Here is a 25,392-nt window from a genome sequence, read left to right as displayed (position 1 = left end):
CATAATGTCCTGGTTAACAGCAGTTGTTGCTGTTGCTGATGTCAACATTTTCTGCCAGTGCCAGTTGTTGCAATGTCCCATCCACACTAGGTTCTACTGATTGCTCTCAGAGTGAAGTATGTATATCTCACCATATACTACCGAGATTCATTTTCATGCATTGACACAAAAATACAATCATTTACGAAAATTATACATAAACGCTATCAAACAACTAATGTGCAAAAGCCAATTCATGCAAGTATTGAAAAATAAATAAATCACACTGAAAACACGAGTTGTAGAGTCTGCAGGTTGCAAAATCAGTTCAGTACTGAGGTGAGTGACGTTATCCATGCTGGTTCGGAAGCCTGACAGTAACCTGTTCCTGACCCAAGACTCCTGCAACTCCTGCCCAGTGGTAGCAGTGAGAAGAGAACAAAGCCTGCCACTGTCTGGACCCACGGAAGCTGACCTGTCACAGTGAGGGGGGAACTGCCCATCAGCTCCTGTTGTTGTTGTAGCTCAATTGTTGTTATAAAGTGCAGTTGATGCTAACTGTGTGATGTCACAATCAGAATCAGGTTTACTATCAGCAGAACATGTTGTGAAAGTTGCTAACCTTGCAGCACGACGACAGAGAAAATATCTGAATTACTGCAAGATATCTATACTATATAGTGAAATTGGTGCAAAAACCAAACTAAAACAGTGGTGAGGTTGTGTTCATGGTTCCACGTCCATTCAGAAATCAGATGGCAGAGAGGAAACTGTTCCTGAACCATTGAGTGTGTGCCTTCAGGCTTCTGCACCTCCTTCCTGATGGTAACAGTGAGAAGAGAGCTTGTCTAGGTGACGGGAATCCTTAATGATGGAAGCTGCCTTTCTGAGGCACCGCTCCTTACAGATCTCCTCAATACTATGGAGGCTAGTACCCAGGACAGAGCTGACCAAGTTTACAACTCTCTGCAGCTTTCTTTGATCCCATACGAGATAGTGACCCAGACAGTTAGAATGCTCTCCACAGTATCTGCAAAAATTAGCAAGTGTTTTAGGTGACATACCAAATCACCTCAAACTCCTAATGAAATACAGCTGCTGCTGTGCCTTCTTTATAGCTCCATCAATTTTGTTGGGACCAGGTTAATTCCTCAGAGATACTGACACCCAGGAGCTTGAAGCTGCTCCCTCTCTCCACTTCTGGTCCCTCTATGAGGAATGGTGTGTGTTCCCTTGTCTTACCCCTTCAGAAATCCACAATCAGTTGACTGGTCCTACTGACATTGAGTGCAAGGTTGTTACTGCGACAACACTCAACTAGCTGGCATATCTCGCTCTTGTATGCCCTCTCGTCACCGTCTGAGATTCTGCCAACAATGGTTGTATCGCCAGCATATTTATAGATGGCATTTGAGCTGCGACTAGCCACACAGTCATTGTTGTAGAGAGAGTAGAGCATTGGGCTAAGCACACACCCCTGTGTGGATTGTCAGCGAGGTGGAGATGTTATTTGCAATCCACACAGATTGCGGTCCTCCGGTTAGGCAGTCCAGGATCCAGTTGCAGAGGGAGGTACAGAGGCCCAGGTTCTGGGGCTTTCAATCAGAATTGTAGGAATGATGGTGTTTAATGCTGAGCTATAGACAATAAACAGCATCTTGACATAGATATTTGCATTGTCCAGGTGATCCAAGGTTGTGTGGAGAGACAGTGGGGTTTACGTCTGCCATAGACAAATTATGGCGATAGGAAAACTGCAGCGGGTCGAGGTCGTTGCTGAGGCAGGAGATGATTCTAGCCATGACCAACCTCTCAAAGCATTTCATCACCAGTATGGGTGCCTGCTCTGGACAGACACACCTCAAGTCAGGGCTGAAGACAGCAGGGATGTTATTGAACGTGAGCCAGGCGTTAGATCTCACCTCACGCTGGAGTTTAGAATCATGGAGGTGTGCAGCACAGAACTGAGTCTTTCAGCTCAAGTCATCCATGCCGACAATGATGCCTATCCATCCATTCACCCTCATTAGAGCCGAAACCCTCAGCTCCTTTCCTGTGCAAATACCTGTCCAAATGCCCTTTGAATATTAGCAGATCATTTCATATACCCACCATCCAGTGTGAAAAATTTGCCCCTCAGATTGCCTTTAAGTTTCCCCGTCATCCTACCTATGCCCTCCAACTTTAGATTCCTCAACCTGAGGAAAGCAACTTGGACCACCCATGCCCTTTGCAGTGTTATAAACAAGTTTCACTGAAACACAGTCCTGGCCCATCCAAACTCATTATAGCAAAGCTCTCGATTGCAGGAGACATTCTGGCGAATTTCTTCTGCAGTCCTTCTTATGCCACCACATCCTTTCTGTGGTGTAACGACTAGAACAGTGCACAAAACTCTATTTTATAAGATGACATCCCAGCTTACGTGGTTAATGCCTCGGCACGTCAAGCACACTGAATGCCTCTTTCGCAAACCTGCCCACCTGTGCAGCCAACTTCATGGAGCTACGAACCTGCACTGCAAGGCTTCTCTGGACATCAGGACTACTCATTTGCTGCACATGATCTGACAGGTTTTGATGTGCCTAAGTGTCCAGATTAAACCTGCCATGGGATAGTGTGCAGCACGTGTTTGGATGTCCAGATTAAACCTGCCATGGGATAGTGTGCAGCACGTGTTTGGATGTCCGGATTAAACCTGCCGTGGGATAGTGTGCAGCACGTGTTTGGATGTCCAGATTAAACCTGCCATGGGACAGAGTGGAGCGTGTGTTTGGATGCCTTTTTCTCCAGCGTTGCCATGGGGATAAATAGACACCATTTGACTGATGGGTGACAGAGCTCATCCAGTCCACGTCACTGTCAGACAGCCGAGGTCCGGCTGAATCCTGACCTCGCGTGCTGTCTCTGTGGAGTGACAACTTGAGTTTCTCCAGGTGCACCCATCTCCGAACGCAGCCCGAAGATGTGCGTGGTGGCAGATTAATTGGCCCGAGGGCATAGATGGGTGGTAGTAATGAATGGCAATGGGAGATTCGTGTAAATGGTGATTTGCTGGGTGGAAAAGCCTGGCCATGCTGTGTAACTGTCGCTCTGTGCACTGGTTGTAGGTTAATTGGACACTGGAAATTGTTCCAGACCAAGTTTATTGCTGTCATGGGTATATAGAGACAGCATAAGAATGCCATTAAAATTAACATTTATGCAATTAACAGCACAGTACAAGATGAGAAAGTAGAAGGAAATGAGTTATTAACTTCAAACTTTCTGCATAATCACTCAGAGCTGAACAGCACGTGCATGTAACGAGAGCTGTATAACTCATCTCCTACCTTAGGCCACAAACTTATCAATCACCCCGTGCTGTGGACCACTTTCTGGAGGTCCAAGACGCCCACTTCTACAAAGGAAGGATCTGTATGCTCCACGACCGCTAGACTAAGTGTGCAAATGCAGGAGGGGACTATGTTGAAAAATAAATGTGCTAGGTTTTCTAAAATGGACCCCTTCTACCTTGGGCCACGAACTTATCAATCACCCCGTGCAGTGGACCACTTTCTGGAGGTCCAAGATGCCGACTTCTACAAAGAAGGGATCCGTATGCTCCACGACCGCTAGACTAAGTGTGCAAATGCAGGAGGGGACTATGTTGAAAAATAAATGTGCTGGGTTTTCTAAAATGGACTCCTTCTACCTTGGGCCAGGAACTTATCAATCACCCCAGTATTGGATAGAGATGGATAGGTTCTTGATTAGTCAGGGCATCGAAGGTTATGTGGAGAAGGCAGGAGAATAGGGGTTGAGAGGGATAATAAATCAAACACAATGGAACGGCGGACCAGACTCTGTGCTAAATGGTCTAATTTTGCCCCCATGTCTTATGGTCAATGGCAGCGAGGTTATAGGCCATTGGTGAGGCCACATCTAGAGGACTGTGCCCATACATTTAAGGGAGAAAGGTTATGAATAAGAAAGGCTTACAGGACGAACACCTCGAATGGCAGGTAGCCTCGTGAGGAAAGGTTGGATTGATTAGATTTGCATCTGCTGGCATTTCAGAGTAAGAGGCAACTCCATAGGACCATTCAGGATCCAGACAGGCGATGACAAGTGAATGTGCAGAACTTGCTTCTTCCTCTGGGGAAAATCTAGAACTAGGGGATGCACATTTTAATTCCAGAGGAGAAACATTCCTGAAAATCAAAAATAACTACAGATATTGGAATCTGAATCAAAGGGAAAATCCGTAGAAAAAACTCAGCAATTAGGTAACAATACCAGTGTAAGAGTTATAGTCACTGCTGGAATGCTTGAGGTTGAAGTGTGCCCATTTCCCTCAGTCAGAAAGCTAGATACATTTCCTCAAAAACCAGAGCACCGGCTCACCTGTGAATCCTTGGAATTTAGCTCTTTATCGTGCTCATCTCCAGCACGAGCAGAATCTGAGAGGGAGACCAGACACAGGTGGTAATTCAGAGACAGCACTTTGAATGGGCAGCTGGTCCCTGTCCAGACTTGCCCAAACCCAGCCTGCTCCCTGGTTCCTAGGACAAGGCCGACTGTCCTGTGATCGCAGGGCTGGAAAGGCCTATTCTGCACAGTGTCTCAATTATAACCGAGCCAACTGCATCACGGTTGGCTCTGCTGCCTAACGGGGGAGGAAGAATACAAAGAGATGCAGAGACAGAAGTGAGCGCTCAGGTATTTCTGACCTGCTACTCTCGTGCCAGGATTACAGATTTCCCTGAACAACCGCAGGCCATTCTGAAGAGCAGGGCGAACTACCGGTGACTGTGGCGCACATCGATAATGTAGCTTTCCCAAACTAGCTTGTCAGATGTAACTAACTTGAATACGACATACTGAATGCAGCGCACTGCATTCCACACACCATCAAATGAAGCTCAGCGTGTCATTAATGAATCACACATTGTAACACTGAATCATCTTCCCTTCTCCCTAAGATTAAAGTCACTCCCATTCAGCTGCCACACCAGCTTCTCCCACTCTGACTCCGCGCAACCAGGGCTAAGCCGAAATGAAAATGGGGCTTTCCCATGATATCACAAAGAAACTAATAGCAACAAAGCAGTAATCTGTGTTACAGGCAGCCTGGACTCCACACTTCACTCACCTCAACTCTGAACTGATTCCACAACCTGACTCGCTGTCAAGGATCCTACAACTCGTGTTCGCCGTATTATCTGTGTTTTTTAGTGTTTGCGCCGTTTTGCCTTCTGCACATCGCTTGCTGGCCAGCCTTTGTGTGTAGTTTTTCCATTGATTGTATTGTATGCCTTTATCCTGCTGTGAATGCCTGCAAGAAAATGAATCTCAGGGTTGTAGGTATGTGGTGCCATGTGCATACTTCGATAATAAATTTACTTTGAACATTTGAAAGCTATATTGTCCTCCTGATAATTTGCTAAACCGGTATATGAAATGTGGGTCTTCACTGCAGTAACACAGACCCTTGGTGAAATTGTACCGAGTGTACAGTTCTGTTCTCTTTCCCTAAAGAGTCTTGGTCTCAGAACTCATGCGTTTGCCATTTGAGGGAATATTGAGCAGATTACAAGAATGAGAGGTGATCCCCTGAAAACTTCCAGAACACCGGGGTTTACCCTGGCCAAAGAGTCGGAACCAGGGTAACAATTAAGGGACAGAATGTTTGGAATTCAGAAGAGGAGTAATGTCTCAACTCAAATAGATGATGAATCTTTGGATTGTCTATCTCAGAAGAGGGTGATGCGCAAGACATGGAGTTTATCTATGCCGGATTTCTGCATAAAAAGCATATGAGATAATAAAGGAAAGCTATGATCTTTAATAATCATACAGCAGACTCATAGGACCAACTGGCTCACTCGTTTTGCAGTGATTTGGACAGGAGGATTATTTTGGAATCTTAAATGCCACAATTAAGGGTGGCAGGGTTAGGTGTAAGGAAGGTGTAAAGTGTCTGCAAAGAGGGTGGGTGAAACAATGCATGAGTGGGATAGCCAATCCAATTTTCCTTATGGCAGGATGATTCCCCACATCCAGCTTGCCACTTCCTTTATGAATTTTGTCTGTATCAATAACATCCCCTCTCATTTTGCTAAACTTGAGAAAATACTTTCTTCAGACAGAAAACGCTCTATGTCTGGACTAAGTCTAGTGAATCTTTATTACCTCCCTTTGTGACAAGTAATTCTTTCTTGGGTATGAACAGCAAACCTGCATACAGTATTCCAGGTGAAATCTCACGATGGTGCTATGCAAATGCAGTAAGACATTCTTACTCATGTATTCAATCCTATCATAATACACACTAATACATCATTTGTATCACCATGTAGGTGTTTAACACTTGGTGTAAAGTTTTACCTTTACACATCTCAACATACCCAATCACTCAATATTTAACTATGTATTATGCGCATTAATGTGAAGAACCACTTTTACAATTTGCCCGGTTCAGGATTGTTCATACAGCCAGTCTGTTATCTTGAAGCATCTTTACATCCCTCTCCATATGACAAGCCTAGTTCATCTGTCATTCGTCTGAACTCCAACTATGAGTGCAAAAGAACCATGTAATTCATAAACAAGAGATTCTGTAGATGCCGGAAATACAAAGAATCAGACACAAAATGCTGGAGGAACTCAGCAGGCCAGGCAGCGTCTACGGAGAAGAATAAACAATCGATATTTTGATGAAAGGTCTCAGCTCGAAATATTGACTGTTTAACTTGCTGAATTCCTCCTGCATTTTGTGTTTGTTGCATGTAATTCATGTTTAATTTATGGTTTTCTTGTGAATACTGTTTATCCAATACCAAGTAAGCCTTTCATTGAGCTTGTGCATATGACACCAACTAGGCATAACCTGGTCAAATACATCTCAGTGCACAACCACTTCATCCCAGGGATCTTCCAAGTCAGGGCTTCCCAGTCTGGGTTCCACGGACCCCTTGCTCAATGGTATTGGTCCTTGGCGTAAAAAAGGTTGGGAACCTCTGATTCAAGTGAACCTTCTCCAAAATGCCTCTTAGTACATCCCTTTTAAAATAAAGAAGCTGAAGAAGTCCACGGCAGCAACGGGCATGGGGACAAAATGATTAAATTTGTAAAATAGAGGACCCTCTACTGTTGCACTGTATGCTATCCTGTTAGCATGCTCCGGTTTCTGAACATTACGATGAGGAGTCATTTATGCTCGAATTATTATCTGGTCAGGTATGAACAGTGTTACATCACCAGCCAGAGGTCTGGTCAGGATCAGCTGCGGGTTTCAATTTTGTGCCGAAGTGAACCGTTATGCTCGCCAGGCACCGCCATTCACAACAGTTTCAGGGTACAGGAAGCTGCTCTGGGTGGTCCTGCTCACAGACACTGAACCATGGTGGACACGGCCTGAGCCCAAATGGACTGATTCCCTTTCCCCATCTCTGGTACACAGCCCACATCTCTAATCCCTTTCCCCTGCACTGATCACCCTCTGGCTTCAGACACTGTTCCATTCAGCAATGCAGGGAATGTACAGACAAAGATAGGCCAATCAGCCCATCTAGAGCAATACTGGGAACATCTTCAGTGATGGGCCTTCTCTCTACTTTCAGACTTAACACCAAAGTAGGTTTTTCCCTACACAAGGGTCCTGTGTTGCAGGATCCCACCATAACATGTTTCCAGCCTTTCCATCACTCCCTTTCATTAATTTTTCTATGTGGAAAAACATAACCTTCTCCTCAGGAGCCACAGATTTTAGTGAAATAGAATGTTTAGGCAAGCCACAAATCTGCTCTTGTCTGATCCTTCAGATTGCCTCTTCTCATTAAGTTTAAAGTAAATCTTTGGGGTTGTATACGGTGACATATATGTACTAAATTCATTTTTCTGTGCGAATATTCAGCAAATCTATAGAATAATAGCTATAACAGGATCATTGACAACAAATTGAGCAAATGCAATTATAAATAAATAGCAATAAATAATGAGATGGAGCCCATTAAAGTGAGATCATCGCTTGAAGGAACATTTCAATAATGGGGCACGTGAGCGTAGTTTCCTCTTTTATTCAAGGGCCTGGTGGTTAGAAACTGTTCTTCAATCTGGTGGCACGAGTCCTGAGGCTGAAAATCCAAAGCAACACACACAAAATGCTGGACAGCAAACCGGGCAGCGTCTATGGAAAAGAGAACAGTTGACGTTTCGGGCCAAGACCCTTCTTCAAAACCAAACCATCAACAGTCTCAGGAGGCTGGTTCATTGAGTAAAGCCCTTTCCACACTCAGAGCAGGTGAACGGCCTCTCCCCAGTGCAGTCACGCTGGTGTATCATTAGGTGGGATGGATGACTGAACTTTTTCCCCCAAACTCAGAGCAGGTGAACGGCGTCACCCTGGTGTGAACTTCCTGGTGTTTCAGTAGTTTGGGTGATAGAATGTGTGCTGTCTATGCACAACTACAGATCACGAGAGAGCAAGAACAAACAATGCTCACGAGTAAACAACAGATCAATACAGAGTGCTGGGGGGGGGGGGGGGTTCATCGCTGTAAAAGAAAAAGTTCCACACATTACACTTCCTCCCCCTTTAGATTAATGCAACAAAACATTCAACTTCCCTTTCATAAATCCATATTCAAATAAACATGCTTTCACAGTAACAGTCCATAACTAACCTCAGAGTTTGAAAGGTTCAGCCTTTAGGGTAGCTCTGCTTCTTTCAAAATGGTGCCTCAGGACCTGCAGAGTGGCATTGGGTTTGGCAGTTGCCTTGTCGACGATTACCTTCTCTTCGTGCCTCTGGACCTGTGGAGTGGGATTGGATTTGGTAAGACAATGTTCTCAGCTTTCGGTGTTATGTTGTTGTCAGTGTCATAATCATCATCGAGAGGCACGTAATGTATTTGTCTTGTTGGATCCAATCAACTCAGGTGTGTTCTTCAGTTGAGCATCCGGTATCTGGTCCACATGGCATCTCCATGTCTGATCTCCAACTTCCACTGTGTACGTCAGTGGTCCAGTTCACGTAGATATCCTACCGAGTGCCCACTTGTCTTCTCTCCTTCAGCTGCCATTAGTGGAAGAAATGACAAGCCAGCAGAGTTGCTGACAACCCTTGAACTGTATATCAAGAAAGCGAGCTCCTAGGAACAGTGCCCAATGTTGTAACTGCGTAGCAGTCATCACTGGGATTGAAAATGGAGATCGGTGATTTGTCGCCAGCGTAAACTTTTGTCCATAGAGGAACTTCCTTATTCCCCATACTAGACTAAGGGTCTTTAGGTTGATCTGTGTGTAGTTGCGTTCTGCACTCGTCAGTGATCTGGAAGCACGTGCAATTGGGCGTTCACATCCATCTTTCACAATGTGTGACAAAACGAGCCCAATGCGTTATAAGGGAACACATCACATGCCAGTCTGATCGGCAGGGATGAGTCATAAGGGGTGAGCAGTTCATCGGATGTTATTAGTCTCTGTTTCCTTGAATGCCTTTTCGCATCTTTTTGACCACTTCTACTTTGCTCCTGTCTGTGACAGTACGTCCAATAGATGCAGCACCATCAATGTTTGGAAGAAATCGGTGGTAGTAGTGTACAAGGTCCAAGTATGACTTCTCTTTGCGTGCAGACTATACTCACTCAGCCCGATAAGCACTTGATCGAGATTCTGGAGGTGTGTGTCATCATTTTTGCCAGAACGATGATGTCATCAAGGTAACATTGTGTTCTTGGGATTATCTTGGAGCACTTGGCCCATTGCTCTTTGCCAAACTGCTGGAGCTGATGTGACGCCAAAGATAAGACGATTATACTTGTGAGTGTTGATTGTGAGGAACTTCCTGCTTGACTCCTCAATCTCCATTTGGAGAATGGCTTGTGACAAGTCAAAGATGCAAAAACGTCTTCTACTCACAGCAGGGATACTGCACAGTACGCAGCACAAGGCTGATGCTCCCCTTGAAGTCCCCACAACTGCGAATGGCTCCAGCCTTCCCTTTGTTGATTACTGGGACAATGGGCATGGCCCAATTGCTCCGCTCAACCCTGGAGAGATTATCAGATGCTCCCAAGCTCTGAAATTCAGCATCCACTTTAGGACGCAGTGCATAAAGCACTGAACGCGCATATGGAACCTTGGTGTTGCTGTTTCATGCAGTTCAATTCTGGCCTTCGTGCCTTTGATTTTACCAATCATGTTCTCATTGGCATTAAGCAGCTGTGCCAGTCTCTGGTTAGTGCTACCATTGCCTGTTGTTGTTGTCACACACACAGAGTTGAGTGAGTGCCAGTCCAGTTGGATTTTTCTCAACCATTCACATCCAAAAAGTGCTGGCCCTCCACTTTTCAATATATGAAGCTCAAACTGTTATGTTTGGCCGTCAGACATCACATTTACTTTCAGTTTGCCTTTGGGAGACATTTTCCTCACCCGTGTAAGTCTTTATTATCACAGAGGTCTTCTCTAATGGTATCTTAGAAAACAGTCTGTTGTTGTCAGCCTCTGGAATTATTGACAAAGCTGACCCTGCATCCACATCTACTGTGATCCAGATGATTTTGTCATCTGCTTCATCGACTAGCCATAACGGTTCACCTTTATCAGACTCTAGGTTGTCTAATCCTGTTTTACATTTGCTTAGTGAGCCTTTGCATTTGGTTGTGCTTTTTGGTTGCCTTATACAACCTCTCTGTGATCTTGTCTATGACACATTCTACAGACTCTTTCTTTGAACCAACTCTCATTTGCATCATGGGAGGATTTGCCACATCAATAACGTCTTTGGTTTTTTTGCACCTTTCAGGGACATTTTGTGCATTTCACATTCTAACTTCCTTTTTCTGTAGTTTGGCTACCTTCTTTGCTGCAGTCTCTAACTACATGGTCATTACCTGATCTAAGATTAGATCTCTTTCTGATAATAGCCTCTCGAGTGCTCTGACCATGCATGCCACATACCGTTAAAGCATCAGTAAGTCCACCTCTAAAGTCAGAGTGCTGGGGAAGTTTGCACAACTCTGCAATATCTTCAGAAATACTTTCATCTTTTGACTGGTTCCTTTTGCAATAGCTACAGAACTCAGCTTATTTTGTAAAATTATAGCAATTTCAAACATCTTGCTTGCTGGCTTTTCAGGGGTTGCTAGGTTTCGTAAGAGACTGCACACCCTTGCAGTGTAGGGGTTTTCTTTCGCTTTTCCACCTTGCTTGCATTTCAATACAGTCCAACCCTCTCGATGTACGACTCCCAGCCTTCATTAACATTATCAAATTCAGCAACTCAGCCATCGCCTCATTATTTTCACTTTAAATTCATCACAAGTGAGAAGAGGTAAAAGGGCAGAGTGGGGAATGTGTGTGGGGGGGGGGGGGGCTGAAGTCATTTTTTTTTAAAAAACCAGAAATCGATATTCATTCCATCAGATTGGAGGCTACCCAGACGGATACAAGGCTTTGCTCCTCCACTGCTACAGGAAAGGTTTAGTGAGTTATGGGCCTTACACTGACATCTTGTTCCATTCTGTCTAACTATTACTAATGTCAAAAATCATATAAGAAATACTAGTTGTTGTGTAATCACGCCACATATTGTGGTTGTTAGGGTGCCCGGTAATAACGCTCATTGTAAGCAATCTGTTGTGTTATCAGGTTGTTATAACACTCCGACGGCTGGAGTTGCGGATATCAACCTTGGTAGAGCAACTTCTCACTGAAGAGTCCTGTCTGCGCAAGTTGTGTTGTAGCTGAGATGTGAATACTCTGGTCGGGCTCCCGAGGAAAGTTGCTGTAGTAATGGTCCATTAGAATCAGAATTGGTCTTAACATCATCGGTATACGTTGTGAAATTTGTTGTCTTTGCGACAGCAGTACAACGAAATTCACAATAATAAAAAACTGTCAATTACAGCAAGCGTACATCTATATATGAAATAGATTAAATAAATGGTGCAAAAATAGAAATAAAAAGTCTGAGGTAGTGTTCACGGGTTCAATGTCCATTCAGAATTCGGTTAGCAGAGTGGTTCCTGAATTGTTGACTGTGTGCCTTCAGGTTCCTGCATCTCCTTTCTGATGGTAGCAGAGAGAAGGCATGACCTGGGTGATGGATGCTGCCTTTTTGAGGCGTCGCTCTTTGAAGATGTCCTGAATCCTATGGAGGCCAGTACCCACGATGGAACTGACGGAGTTTACAACTCTCTGCAGCTTACTTCCATCCTGTGCAGTAGCCACCCTCACCCCCCCAGCCATACCCAGACAATGATGCAGCCACTTAAAATGCTTTCCACGGTACATCTGTAGAAATTTGCAAGTGTCTGGCGACATTCCAAATATCCTGAAACTCCCAATGAAATATAACCGCCATCGTGCCTTCTTTGTAGCTGCATCGATATATTGGGTCCAGGTTGGATCCTCAGAAAGACGGACACTCAGGAATTTGAAATTTCTGTTCCCTCTGAGGGCTGGCGGGCGTTTCCTTGTCTTACTTTTTCTGACGTCCACATTCCATTCTTTGGTGTTTTCGCGTTGAGTGCAAGGTTGTTTTGCAACACCACTGAACTATGGTCATCTTTAGTCATAGGGATACATGGACAGCACAGAAGCAGGTCCACCAGCCCATCATATCCATTCCAACCAGTGCTACAGCCACCCTGCACTACACTGGCCATATACCCATCAACTCCTCCCAGATCCTGTCACGCACCTAACACACGGCCAGTTAACTTGGTGACCTTCACGGTCCGTAGAACGTAGGAGGAGACCAGAGTAACTGGGGTTCACAGCTCACAGGACGAACGTGTGAACCCCGACAGTCAGGTTTGGATCTGGGTTCCGGAGTTGCAGGCTAGCCACTCCACTAAGAGTGTCAAAATGTTCTTGTAATGCCCTGTCAATGCTTTATAAACACAACTCATTCGTGTAATACTGTTACTCCATAACACTCACCAATACAACATTGGTTACAACGCTCAATCAATGCAAGATCATTTTACAATGCCCTGTCTAAGCTTCGTGTGGAAGTTATAGCAAGGCTGGGTTAAGATGATGAGCTGATACAGACACTGTGTAAGCACGCTTGCTGGTCATGACTACCCAAACAAAACTTTGCCTTTGAGAACCCCTTTGGACAGCTTTAAGGCCAAAATGCAAAGTAAATTTATAATCAAAGTACATATATGTCAGCAAATACAACCCCGAGAGACATTTTCCTGCAGGCATTCACAGCAGAATGAAGATACAGAATAAAATCAATTAAAAAATACAAAGACTGACAAACCGATGTGCAAAAGCCAAACTGTGCAAATACAACAGCAAATTATAACAATAAACAAACTGAGAACACGAGTTGCAGAGTCAGAGTCCTGAAAGTGGGTCTATAGGTTGCAGACTCTCTGTGTTCTCTGTCCTCTGTGTGCAATCATTGGTAACCCCGTGGTGGGGATCTTTGATGATGGATATTGCCTGCAATATGCTTGTGACGCATTCGAACTACATCTGTAAAGTTTGTCAGACTGCTCAGTAGCAACCTGAAGCTCCCCAATCTCCTCAGAAAATAAAGGTGCAGGCACACCTTCCTTCAAAGATTCAAGGTACATTTATTATCAAAAGAATGTATAAATTATACACCTTGAGATTCGTTTGCTTACAGGCAGTCACAGAGAAAGAAACCAGACAAACTCAATTTAATAAAGGACAATAAACAATAAGCGCAGAAGTAGACCGTTCGGCCCTTCGAGCCTGCACCGCCATTTTGCGATTATGGCTGATCATCTACTATCAATACCTGGTTCCTGCCTTGTCCCCATATCCCTCAATTCCCCTAACCATAAGATACCTATCTAGCTCCTTCTTGAAAGCATCCAGAGAATTGGCCTCCACTACCTTCCGAGGCAGTGCATTCCAGACCCACACAACTCTTTGGGAGAAGAAGTTTTTCCTTAACTCTGTCCTAAATGACCTACCCCTTATTCTCAAACCATGCCCTCTGGTACTGGACTCTCCCAGCATCTGGAACATATTTCCTGCCTCTATCTTGTCCAATCCCTTAATAATCTTATATGTTTCAATCATATCCCCTCTCAATCTCCTTAATTCCAGCATGTACAAGCCCAGTCTCTCTAACCTCTCTGCGTAAGACAGTCCAGACATCCCAGGAATTAACCTTGTGAATCTATGCTGCACTTCCTCTACAGCCAGGATGTCCTTCCTTAACCCTGGAGACCAAAACTGTACACAATACTCCAGGTGTGGCCTCACCAGGGTCCTGTACAAATGCAAGAGGATTTCCTTGCTCTTGTACTCAATTCCCTTTGTAATAAAGGCCAACATTCCATTAGCCTTCTTCACTGCCTGCTGCACTTGCTCATTCACCTTCAGTGACTGATGAACAAGGACTCCTAGATCTCTTTGTATTTCTCCCTTACCTAACTCCACACCGTTCAGATAATAATCTGCCTTCCTGTTCTTACTCCCAAAGTGGATAACCTCACACTTATTCACATTAAACGTCATCTGCCAAGTATCTGCCCACTCACCCAGCCTATCCAAGTCACCCTGAATTCTCCTAACATCCTCATCAAATGTCACACTGCCACCCAGCTTAGTATCATCAGCAAATTTGCTGATGTTATTTTCAATGCCTTCATCCAAATTGTTCACGTAAATTGTAAACAGCTGTGGTCCCAGTACCGAGCCCTGTGGCACCCCACTAGTCAACACCTGCCATTCCGAGAAACACCCATTCACCGCTACCCTTTGCTTTCTATCTGCCAACCAGTTTTCTATCCATGTCAATGTCTTCCCCCCGATGCCCTGAGCTTTGATTTTACCCACCAATCTCCTATGTGGGACCTTATCAAATGCCTTCTGAAAATCTAACTTCCTGGTTACATCCTCGAAAAACTCCAACAGATTAGTCAAGCATGATTTACCCTTGGTAAATCCATGCTGGCTCGGCCCAATCCTATCACTGCTATCTAGATATGCCACTATTTCATCCTTAATAATGGACTCTAGCATCTTCCCCACACCGATGTCAGGCTGACAGGTCGATAGTTCTCTGTTTTCTCCCTCCCTCCTTTCTTAAAAAGTGGGATAACATTAGCCATTCTCCAATCCTCAGGAACTGATCCTGAATCTAAGGAACATTGGAAAATGATTACCAATGCATCCGCAATTTCCAGGGCCACCTCCTTTAGTACTCTAGGGTGCAGACCATCTGGACCTGGGGATTTGTCAGCCTTCAGTCCCATCAGTCTTCTCATCACCGTTTCCTTCCTAATGTCAATCTGTTTCATTTCCTCTGTTACCCTATGTCCTTGGCCCATCCATACCTCTGGGAGATTGCTTGTGTCTTCCTTAGTGAAAACAGATCTAAAGTACTCATTAAATCCTTCTGCCATTTCTCTGTTTCCCATAACAATTTCACCCAATTCATTCTTCAAGGGCCCAACATTGTTCTTAACTATCTTCTTTCTCTTCACATACCTAAAAAAGCTTTTAGTATCTTCCTTTATATTCCTGGCTAGCTTGCGTTCGTACCTCATTTTTTCTCCCTGTATTGTCTTTTTAGTTAAGTTCTGTTGTTCCTTAAAAAACTTCCCAATCATCTGTCCTCCCACTCACCTTAGCTCTGTCATACTTCCTTTTTTTTTAATGCTATGCGATCTCTGACTTCCTTTGTCAACCACTGTGGCCCCTTTCCCCCCTTTGAATCCTTCCTTCTCTGGGGGATGAACTGATTTTGCACCTTGTGTATTATTCCCAAGAATACCTGCCATTGCTGTTCCACTGTCTTTTCTGCTCGGCTATCCACCCAGTCAACTTTGGCCAGCTCCTCCCTCATGGCTCCATAGTTTCCCCTGTTCAACTGCAACACTGACACCTCCGAGCTGCCCTTATCCTTCTCAAATTGCAGGTAAAAACTTATCACATTATGGTCACTACCTCCTAATGGCTCCTTTACTGCAAGATCGCTTATCAAATCCTGTTCATTACATAACACTAAATCCAGAATAGTCTTGACCCTGGTCGGCTCTCATACAAGCTGTTCCAAGAATGCATCCCGTAGGCACTCTACAAACTCCCTATCCTGCGGTCCAGCACCAACCTGAATCTCCCAGTTCACCTGCATGTTGAAATCCCCCATAGCTACTGCGACCATAATCACTGTGCTGAGAAAGAGGGAAAAAAAACACACACAAGTGATTGCACTTACAGTATATTCTGAGACCAGGACAAGTCATCCGATATGTTAACACCCAGGAATTTAAAGCTGCTGACTCTCTCCTCCCCTGATTTCCCCCAACATAAACTGATGCATGTTTGCAGTCCCTTCTCCTTGCTGGTCAACATCTCAGCTCTTTATCTGAACAAGAGGCCGCTTTACTACACCACTCAACCAGATAACCCATCTTGCTCCAGCAACCTGGCTCATCACCACTTGTGATTTGTCCGACAATACTGGTGTCATCAGCAATTTTAAATGTGGCTCTGCAACTGTGCCTAGTCACACTATACTGTGTATAGGGAGCAGAGCAGATGGCTAAACATGCACCCCCCCCCCCCCCCCAGTAATTTGTACAAGACCAGTCCTTCTAAACATCAACACCTTCCAGTTTCTCACCATTAGAACAGAAATTCTTCCTGGTTTCATCCATCTGATGTAATATCCCATCTGCCCTGTTCTCAGCAATTCACTTGACTGTATATCTTGAAGGCTCCCTGCATCCCCCTCACAACACCACTCAACTTTGTGGTGTAAACCAACTTGGATATATACTTGCCCCCCCCCCCCCACCCTGATTAGGGATGTGCTGAGAACAGCTGGAAAAGCAGCATCAACTGCTCAAATTTGCCGTCAGTTTCACTGTCATTTCTATGGAAATATTCAAGCCTCTCTTTCCAGTACGTTCAGTTTAGCAGGGTAGTTCTGTAAGCTGCCTATAATAGTGGATTGATCTTGAAGAGTACATTTATCATGCAATATAGAGGGTAAATAATACACTTTAGCCAGAGAGTGGTGACATGGAGCAGTGAAGGTGATTTGAAGAGGCGGATCTACAGAATAAACTGGTCAGCACTATTTGGGCTGAATGGCCATTTGCGAGATCAGCAAAATGAGCTGTTGGAATTGTGATGGGATGAATTGTAACCATCCAGGCTTGCTAAGCAGAATCATAGCCTTCCATACTAAAGTTTAACAGTCTGGTCTGGAAGGGACTGGGCCTCGGGTAGCAGAGCCAAAATCACACTCCCAAATCACTTCTGACAGCTTTTGATAGCTGGTAAAGCTGGGGGCAGGGCCTGGGCAGCTGTACAAATCACTGACTTCAACAGACTTCCATTTTGAAAAAGGATCGAGTGTTTTCCCGGTGTATATGACAAATAAACTCTTCTCGGGCTATCAGCAGGTTACAGGTATCGATGGCAAACTCTGCCATCTTCTTCAGAGATTTTTATTTTGATTCTTAACAACCAAAGGCATTTAAAAACTATTAAAAATATTGTGAGTAATCAGCCTTATTTTAGTTGTCTGTCTTTTGTGTAACTTTCCATAAAAAAACGTTTAAAACGAATCAAAGGAATTGAAGGTTCCATATTGACCCATGAATAACCAACCATTTCTCCAAATTCTCCCACTTCCGATTCCAGACACACCGAGCAAAGTAAATGCCCCAGAAGAATTCTGTGCGTTTCAATTAAATTACCTTTCATTCTTCCAGAGAGCAAGTCAAGCCAATTCAATTCTTCCTCATGGGGCAACCCCCACCCCACAACAAAATTCATCCTGGTGAACCTTTTGTTGTTCAGTTCACAGCAAGTATATCCGTTCTGACATAAGCAGGCATCTTCACAACAGTGCCACCTGGGCTCTATGTACTTTGCTGCTTGGAGAGTGGCCAACATACACCAGTGCCCACTCGTTAGGTATAGGAGTGGAACCCAGTGTGGTCTTCTGCAGCTCTAGCCCATCCACTTCAAGGTTTGACATGCCGTGCATTCAGAGATGCTCTCCTGCGCACCTCTGTTGTCAAGTGTGGTTATCCGAGTTACTGTCACCTTCCCGTCAGCTTGAACCAGTCTGGTCTTTCTCCTCTGACCTCTCTCATTAACGAGGCCTCTTTACCCCACAGAAAAGCCACTCACTGGATTTTTGTTTTGCACCATTCTCTGTAAATTCTAAAGACTGTTGTGCGTGAAAATACCAGGATATCAGCAGGTTCTGAGACACTCAGATCACCCTGTCTAGCACCAACAATCAATGCACAGTCAGATTCACTTAGATCACATTTCTTCCCCGTTCTGATTGCTTGGTCCGAACCTCTTGACCATGTCTGCATGCTTTAACCAGATTGCTTCTAGACAATTGTCTGACTACACACTCCCGTTATCAAGCAGGTGTATCTGATGAAGTGGCCACTGAGTGGGGAGGGGGATGGAAAGGAGAGAGGGAGTGGGAGGCAAAGGTGCAAGGGGAGGCTGTTTTAGGGCTTGAATGCAAGAATAAAGATGCTTTATTGAAATCATGCAGACTTGTTCAGACTACACCTGAAATACCATGTCACAAATATGATTCTACTCTTTAACAGAAGAAAAAGAGAGGGGAAAAAAGCTACCAACCTGTTAGCCGGACATCTGAAGTTGGGAGCCATCCTCTGTTATTGTTTGCTCAGAGAAGCTGAAGTTCCTGCTACAATAAAATGATTATGTGTAAATGTCAGAAACTGAAATTAATCTTAGTCACAGAACCGACATTCAATAGCATCTGAAGCTGCTGAGTTAATTAAACGGGCTTCCCTCTCCCAGGAGTCCTGAACTGCTTCACAGCCGATGATGCGTTTGGGCTGGTGGTGGGGAGATGAGGTGAGGCAGCTTTAAGGAAGGTTCAGGATCAGAGAGATCCTCAATCTTTGAAGGGGCCGGGACAGATCGATGAGACAGCTGACCCTTTCTTTCATTAAAGGTGACTTGTCAATAAAGAACATTTCAGAACAGCGGCACTTCCCAAAGCACTGTGCAGATAATGTAGTGGAGTCTGTGACAACAAATCTATGCAGAGTCGGATCCCAAAACCAGCTTGTGTAATAACAAGCTGACAATGTGTCTGGCACCGGTAATGAGGGATAACATTACCAGAGAAAACCTTCCCTACCCCTCCTCAGAATACTGTCATGGGGTCTTTCATAGCCTGCCAGGAGACCAGATTACAGTTTAGTGGGCCACAGTGGTGCCTGGTCCATTGATTGATGCCCCGTGACCACAAGGGCCTCATTTCCAGGGCCAGCGCTTTCAAAGGCCGGTTTCACTCCACTTAATGGTCTCTGACAGTCCGTCGGCATTCAATTCTAACGATTTAAAAACTGATTAAAATCAGAATATTTAACTAATGTTTATTTTATATGTATAGTGAAATACATGAAGCATACAGCTGTCTCCCTCTTTCCTGATACTCCATGCAATATTGTTGCAAAGCTGAGAGGGCAAAGACAAAGTGAATGAAATTCAATATAGCACCACATCAGAGACAATAGGCTTCTCAATTCCACCATATGCCATATTGCTCTGCGATACATTGGCACAGAGATTTGGAATTTGCTAGCACAAACTGTTACAAGCCCAAGGTCCTCAACAGAACCACCAGTACAATTCAGGTCTCCACTGAAATTATAGGGGTTAAGCAACACTCAACTAGGGCAGATCTCAAACTCCGACCTCCTGACTCTGAGGCAACAGAGCTACGCAACGAGCTGCAGAATACAGAAGTAAGGAGTCTAGCGGGAGTTACTGGCACCAGTTCTGGACTTCAGACGTTGGGAAGATTGACTAATAATGGTGTTCAGATGGGGTCTTTTTCGCCAGAAGGAAGAGAAGCCGAGATGGTTGTGCGTCAAAAAAAAAGTGAAGGGGCAATAGAACACAGGTGTTCAAATGAACGGAGGACTGAGGAAATGTTACTCTGCTATTTAAGAAGGGTGGGAGGTAGCAGGAAGAAACTATAGACCTGTTAGCTTGACATAAGTGGTTGGAAAGTTGTTGGAACTGATTGTTAGTGATGAGATAACAGAGTACCTGGAGGCACATGGCAAGATAGACCAAAGCCAGCATGGTTTCCTGAAAGAAAAATCCTGCCTGACTAACCTACTGCAATTTTTTGAGGAAATTACAGGCAGGGTAGACAAAGGAGATGCAGTGGGTTTTCAGAAGGCCTTTGACAAGGTGCTACACAAGGCTGCTTAGCAAGATAAGAGCACACAGAATTACAGAGAAGTTACTAGCATGGGTGGAGCATTGGCTGATCAGCAGAAAACAGAGAGTGGGAATAAAGGGATCCTATTCTGGCTGGCTGCCAGTTACCAGCAGCGTTCCACAGGGGTCAGTGTTGGGACCAGGGCTTTTTACGATGTATGCCAATGATTTGGACTATGGGATTAATGGATGTATGGCTAAATTTGCCTGATACAATAGGTGGAGGAACAGTTAGTGTTGAGGAAACAGAGAGCCTGCAGGGAGACTTAGATAGTTTAGGAGAATGGGCAAAGAAATGGCAAATGAAGCACAATCTTCAAAGGTGTATGTTCGTGGAATTTGTTGGAAGAAATAAACAGGCAGACTATTATTTAGATGGGGAGAGAATTCAAAATTCAGAGATGCAAAGGGACTTGGGAGTCCTCGTGCAGGATACCCTAAAGGTTCACCTTCAGACTGAGTCGGTGGTGAAGAAGGCGAATGCAATGTTGGCATTCATTTCTAGAGGTATAGAATGTAAGAGCAGGGATGTCAGGTTGAGGCTCTATAAGACACTTGTGAGACCACACTTGGGAGTACTGCGTGCAGTTTTGGTCTTATTTTAGAGAGGATATGCTGAGAGGGTTCAGAGAAGATTCAGAAGAATGATTCCATGAATGAAAGGGTTACTGTATGAGGAACATCTGGCAGCTCCTGAGATGTATTCCCTGGAGTTCAGGAGAATGGGGGGGAAGGGGGGGGGGAATCTCATAGAAACATTCCAAATATTAAAAGACCTGAACAGATTAGATATGGCAAAGTGATTTCCCATGGCAGAGGATTCTAGGACAAGAGGACATAACTTCAGGATTGAAGGACGTTCAATTAGAACAGAGATGCGGAGGTTACTTTAGTCAGAGGGTGGTAAATCTGTGGAATTTGTTGCTATGAGCAACTATGGAGGACAAGTCATTGGGTGCATTTAAGGCCAAGATAGACAGGCTCTTGATTAGTCAGGGCATCAAGGGATTATCAGGAGAAGGCAAGGGAGTGGGGATGACTGGAAGAACTGGATCTGCCAATAAGGCATTATTATCCTCTGTTGCTGAGGCACAGTCTGGGAGTTTGGCTGTCCTGATTTATACTCTCTATATTGTGTTGTGGTTGGTCTGGAGTTGCTGTTGTTTTCTCTTGTGTTGTGGGGCTTGGGGAGGAGACTAAGCTTACTTGTCTTTAATTTAGGTGCTTTTTTGTTAAATTCTCTTCCTTTGTAGCATATTATTATTGTATGCTTAATTTTGCACTGTTTTAATGTTCCTCATTGGGATTTGGGGTTTTTAATTTGTAAAATGTTTTGGAAAAACTAATTAAAAAAAATTTTTAAAAAAAGAGAAGGCAAGGGAGTGGGGATGACTGGAAGAACTGGATCTGCCAATAATCGAATGGCAGAGCAGACTCGATGGGCCAAGTGGCCTACTTTTGCTCCTATGTATTATGGTCTTATGCAATTAAGGTCACTCACTCGTTACTCCGACAAGATTAGTAGATGCTGCAAAATAAATTCAGTTCTTACTCTTCAGTCGAAATCTCAATGACTGGTGCATTTGGGGAGCCCATTCTCTCCAAATCTACCAACCTAATTTGCAAAAGCTGTCCGCGGACCCAGAGCCACCAGCAGCGATAACAATGGCTGCCGCCCGACCCACAATTCACGCGCTCTAGAAACCCTTCTATCCGACACCGTTCCCGGTCGCACGCATGCGTACCGTACCCTAGGGTCGCAGTGCACCCTGGGCCGGGTTGGCGACCAGACCTTCGGTGAGAAGCGGGATAAATCCCCGGGGTCGCGGTACGAAACAGGAGCGGGGAAGGGCCGGGACTTACCCGGAGCGCCGACCCACGATGCCTCTGGAGCTGGCACTCATTTCATACCAGTCGGGGACCACACCTTGGACCCTGGCCTAGCTCCGTCTCTGAGCCACCGACGCCACGCTCCCAACTGTCGCCGAGCTTCTGGAATCTTCCCCGGCGCGCAGGCGCAGTTCTCCGAAACAATTTCCGGTGTTCCGGCGCCCGCGCTCTCCGCCTCCGTCACGCAGGTAAGCCGTTGCCTAGCGCGTGGAGGTTTCTGGGTAAATACGGGCGCCATTGGAAACCCTCAAGTCTGTGCTTATGCTAATAGATTAAAAACCTATGATTATTTCCAAGTGGGGAACGAGGTGGCCAAATTACACACGGCATTCTTCCACGAGCAAAAACCGATCATCGTCATTTGTGATTGTAAAGGAGTATCGAGTGAGATCCTAGAAATAACTCTGCCACCATTTCCTCCAAATTTTCTTGGTATCTTCTACATCCACTTGAGAGAACAAGTTCATTTCAACAGTGCACCACGTAGGGCACAAAGCACTGGAGGATCTCAGCGGGTCAGGCAACATCCATGGAAGTCGACGTTTCGGGTTGGAATCTTTCAATCTGGACTGAAAGAAAGAAGGGGAGATAGCCAAGACAAAAACATTTAAGGGAGCGGGTGGAGTGACAGCTGGAAGGTGATAGGTGTATCCCAGTGATGGGAGGAATAGAGTAGAAATGGTGTCAGCATGCGGGGTGGGGGGGGGGGTGACAAAGGTCTGAAGGTCATGGAATCTGACCCAGAGAGGGAGGTGGAGCACGGAAGTAGGGAGGAGAAAGATATAGGGTGAAATGGGGCCAGGTGGATTAGGGGAGGAGGGAAACTGGATACCTGGAAGTTTGGGAATTAGATGTTCAGGTTGCAGACTGCCCAGGCAGAATGTGAGGTGGTGGTCTTCCGCTGTTCCACGGGAACAACTGGCTCGATGTTTGAGCTTGTGGAATTGGTTTTAAAACACGCAAGCTTCTGAATCAAGTTACCAAGTTACAGCTGACCAAAGAATATTAGAACATCCTTTCCATATTTCTGTCCTCTGCTTAGTGATACTTTTTTCAATGAATTCTTCAACAGAGTATTCCAGGGGAAGAGCTTGCTTCAGACTGAGCATCGCATCAGGACCTGAAAGAGTCACTCAGCACGTTAACACCTGAAGCTTATTGGAGGAGAAATGCTTTGCTGTTCTGTCTCAGGGAAAACATTTCAAACCGACATGTCAACGGCAAGGTAGTGAGATTTCCCCGTCGGCTGGCAGTGTTCCAGAAGACCAACTGTGGCAAGAATTTCAAACCACGCAGAAAGGTCACCTCTGCATTCACCCCAGGGAAGCATGTGCCGTGAGTTCAAGAGAGTCAGTGATCATTGACCAGCCGATTGCAAGAGCTAGTAATCTTTCCTCAAGGTAAATATTTCACTGTTAAAAGTGATATATCATTGTGGGCTGTTGATGTTGCAAAAGGAGCAATTGCACTGCCTAGTTGGTATCGGATTGGGAAGACGCTGTACCTGATTTATCATTTTGTTTAAACAATATTATTTTAGGCCAATGAAACCATTTCCATGTTCCGAATGTGGGAAGAACTTTAAACAATCCAGTGATCTCATAAAACACAAGCGAGTTCACACCGGGGAGAGGCCGTTCACCTGCTCTGCGTGTGGGAAAGGATTCACTCAGTCATCCTCCCTGCTGACTCACCAGCGCGTTCACACCGGGGAGCGGCTGTTCAGCTGCTCTGACTGCGGGAAGAGATTCAGTCGGTCATCTTCCTTACTCACCCACCAGCGAGTTCACACCGGGGAGAGGCCGTTCACCTGCTGTGAGTGTGGCAAGGGATTCACCGAGTCATCCAGCCTGCTGCGACACCAGCGGGTCCACACTGGGGAGAGGCCCTTCACCTGCTCCGAGTGTGGGAAGAGATTCACCCGCTCGTCCAGTCTGATTACGCACCAGCGAATTCACACCAGTGAGAAGCTGTTCACCTGCTCCAAGTGTGCAAAGAAATTCACACAGTCGTCCAAGTTAGTGACGCACCAGCGCGTTCACACCGGGGAGAGGCTTTTCACCTGCTCCGAGTGCGGCAACGGATTTGATCAGTCATCTCACCTGGTAGCCCACCAGCGAGTTCACACTGGGGAGAAGCCGTTCATCTGCACTGAGTGTGGGAAGGGATTCACTTGGTCCTCCAGCCTTCTGAGACATCAGCGAGTTCACACCGGGGAGCGGCCGTTCACCTGCTCCAAATGCGGGAAGGGCTTTTCCCAGTCTTCAGACCGCCTGATACACCAGCGGGTCCACACTAGGGAGCAAGTTTAAATGTCGGAGAGAGGGTAACCTGGGAGGAGGAATCAGTGAGGGAGAGTCTGGTGCACGGTTCAGCCCGGTGTGCTGAAATCTTCCAGCAGGTGGTGTTGCTGTGAGGGTAAATGCGCTGGATGCAGAATATTTAAACCTCGGCTGCTGAGGGCCCGCGGAGGTTCGGATGCTGCAGTTGATTTCTGTATCGCTGTAACGGACTGATATTTCCTGCTCCGGGATGGACTGTACTGGCGTTGCCCGTCGCTGATGCTGGTGTTACCACCCGGCCTTCCGGATGCCCGCAGACACCCTCCTCTCCCAGAGCAGCGCTCCAGTGATGGACTGCCTCTGCCTGAGGGAGACCCTGGAGGGGAGGAGGGACCGGGGTAGGGGGTCAGTTCGTCATTGCATCGTAGAACGTATTTATCCAAATAAAACTTTGGATTTTTGCAACCTTGTTAATGGTGCAATTGCCAGCTGGAGTGGATTTACTGATTTAGCTCATTCAGAAGTTATACTTCCATTTTATTTTTATTTGGGGAGGGCGGCACGGTAGCGCAGTGGTTAGCACAACGCTTTACAGTACAGGCGACGTGGGTTCAATTCCCGACGCTGCCTGTACGTTCTCCCCGCGACCACGTGGGTTTCCTCCGGGTGCTCCGGTTCCCCCAACAGTCCAAAAGACATACCGGTTGGTAGGTTAATTGATCATTGTAAATTGTCCCATGATTAGATGATTATATCGGGGGGGTGGGGGGGCGGTTTCTGGTTGGAAGGGCCTATTCATGCTGTGTCAGTAAATAAACACAGCACTGAACAGGCCCTTCTGCCCCAGCAAACCCGGCAATTTAATACTAGCCTAATCACAAGACAGTTTTTTTAGTGTGTCATACTCTGCCAGAGCCTTGGCAACCGCTTTGTTTTTCGAAGTTGCTCTCTGGGAGGAAAGATACTGCGAGTTTCACAGCGCAGTGTTTTTCCTTACGAGGCTGAG

The 25,392-nt window shown here is 45.5% G+C and overlaps 2 protein-coding genes across 4 annotated transcripts in view; one reads left to right on the top strand and one right to left on the bottom strand.

Moving 5' to 3' along the window:
* LOC132381651 (zinc finger protein 239-like) overlaps positions 1 to 22,286 on the bottom strand; it is a 53,754-nt gene extending 31,468 nt beyond the window's left edge. For 2 of the 3 annotated variants that reach the window (XM_059951247.1, XM_059951249.1), the window contains exons 1-2: positions 22,078 to 22,286; positions 18,589 to 18,658 (exon numbers count right to left, since the gene is read on the bottom strand). The gene's annotated coding sequence lies outside the window, so the exon portion shown is untranslated. Of the gene's footprint in view, positions 1 to 5,113; positions 5,297 to 18,588; positions 18,659 to 22,077 lie in introns of all 3 variants that reach the window. The other variant, XM_059951248.1, reaches the window with a different exon arrangement.
* Positions 1 to 25,065, top strand: part of LOC132381667 (gastrula zinc finger protein XlCGF57.1-like) — a 79,011-nt gene extending 53,946 nt beyond the window's left edge. Inside the window, exon 4 of the mRNA XM_059951271.1 lies at positions 23,645 to 25,065. Coding sequence (XP_059807254.1) covers positions 23,645 to 24,416 — 772 coding nt within the window. The 3' untranslated portion in view covers positions 24,417 to 25,065. The remainder of the gene's footprint in view (positions 1 to 23,644) is intronic.
* The last annotated feature ends 327 nt before the right edge of the window (positions 25,066 to 25,392 follow it).

The sequence above is a fragment of the Hypanus sabinus genome, chromosome 26 (assembly GCF_030144855.1).
Source record: "Hypanus sabinus isolate sHypSab1 chromosome 26, sHypSab1.hap1, whole genome shotgun sequence".
Lineage (NCBI taxonomy): Eukaryota > Metazoa > Chordata > Chondrichthyes > Myliobatiformes > Dasyatidae > Hypanus > Hypanus sabinus.
Note: the sequence above shows the minus strand (reverse complement) of the source record. Positions and strands in the feature narration are given on the sequence as shown.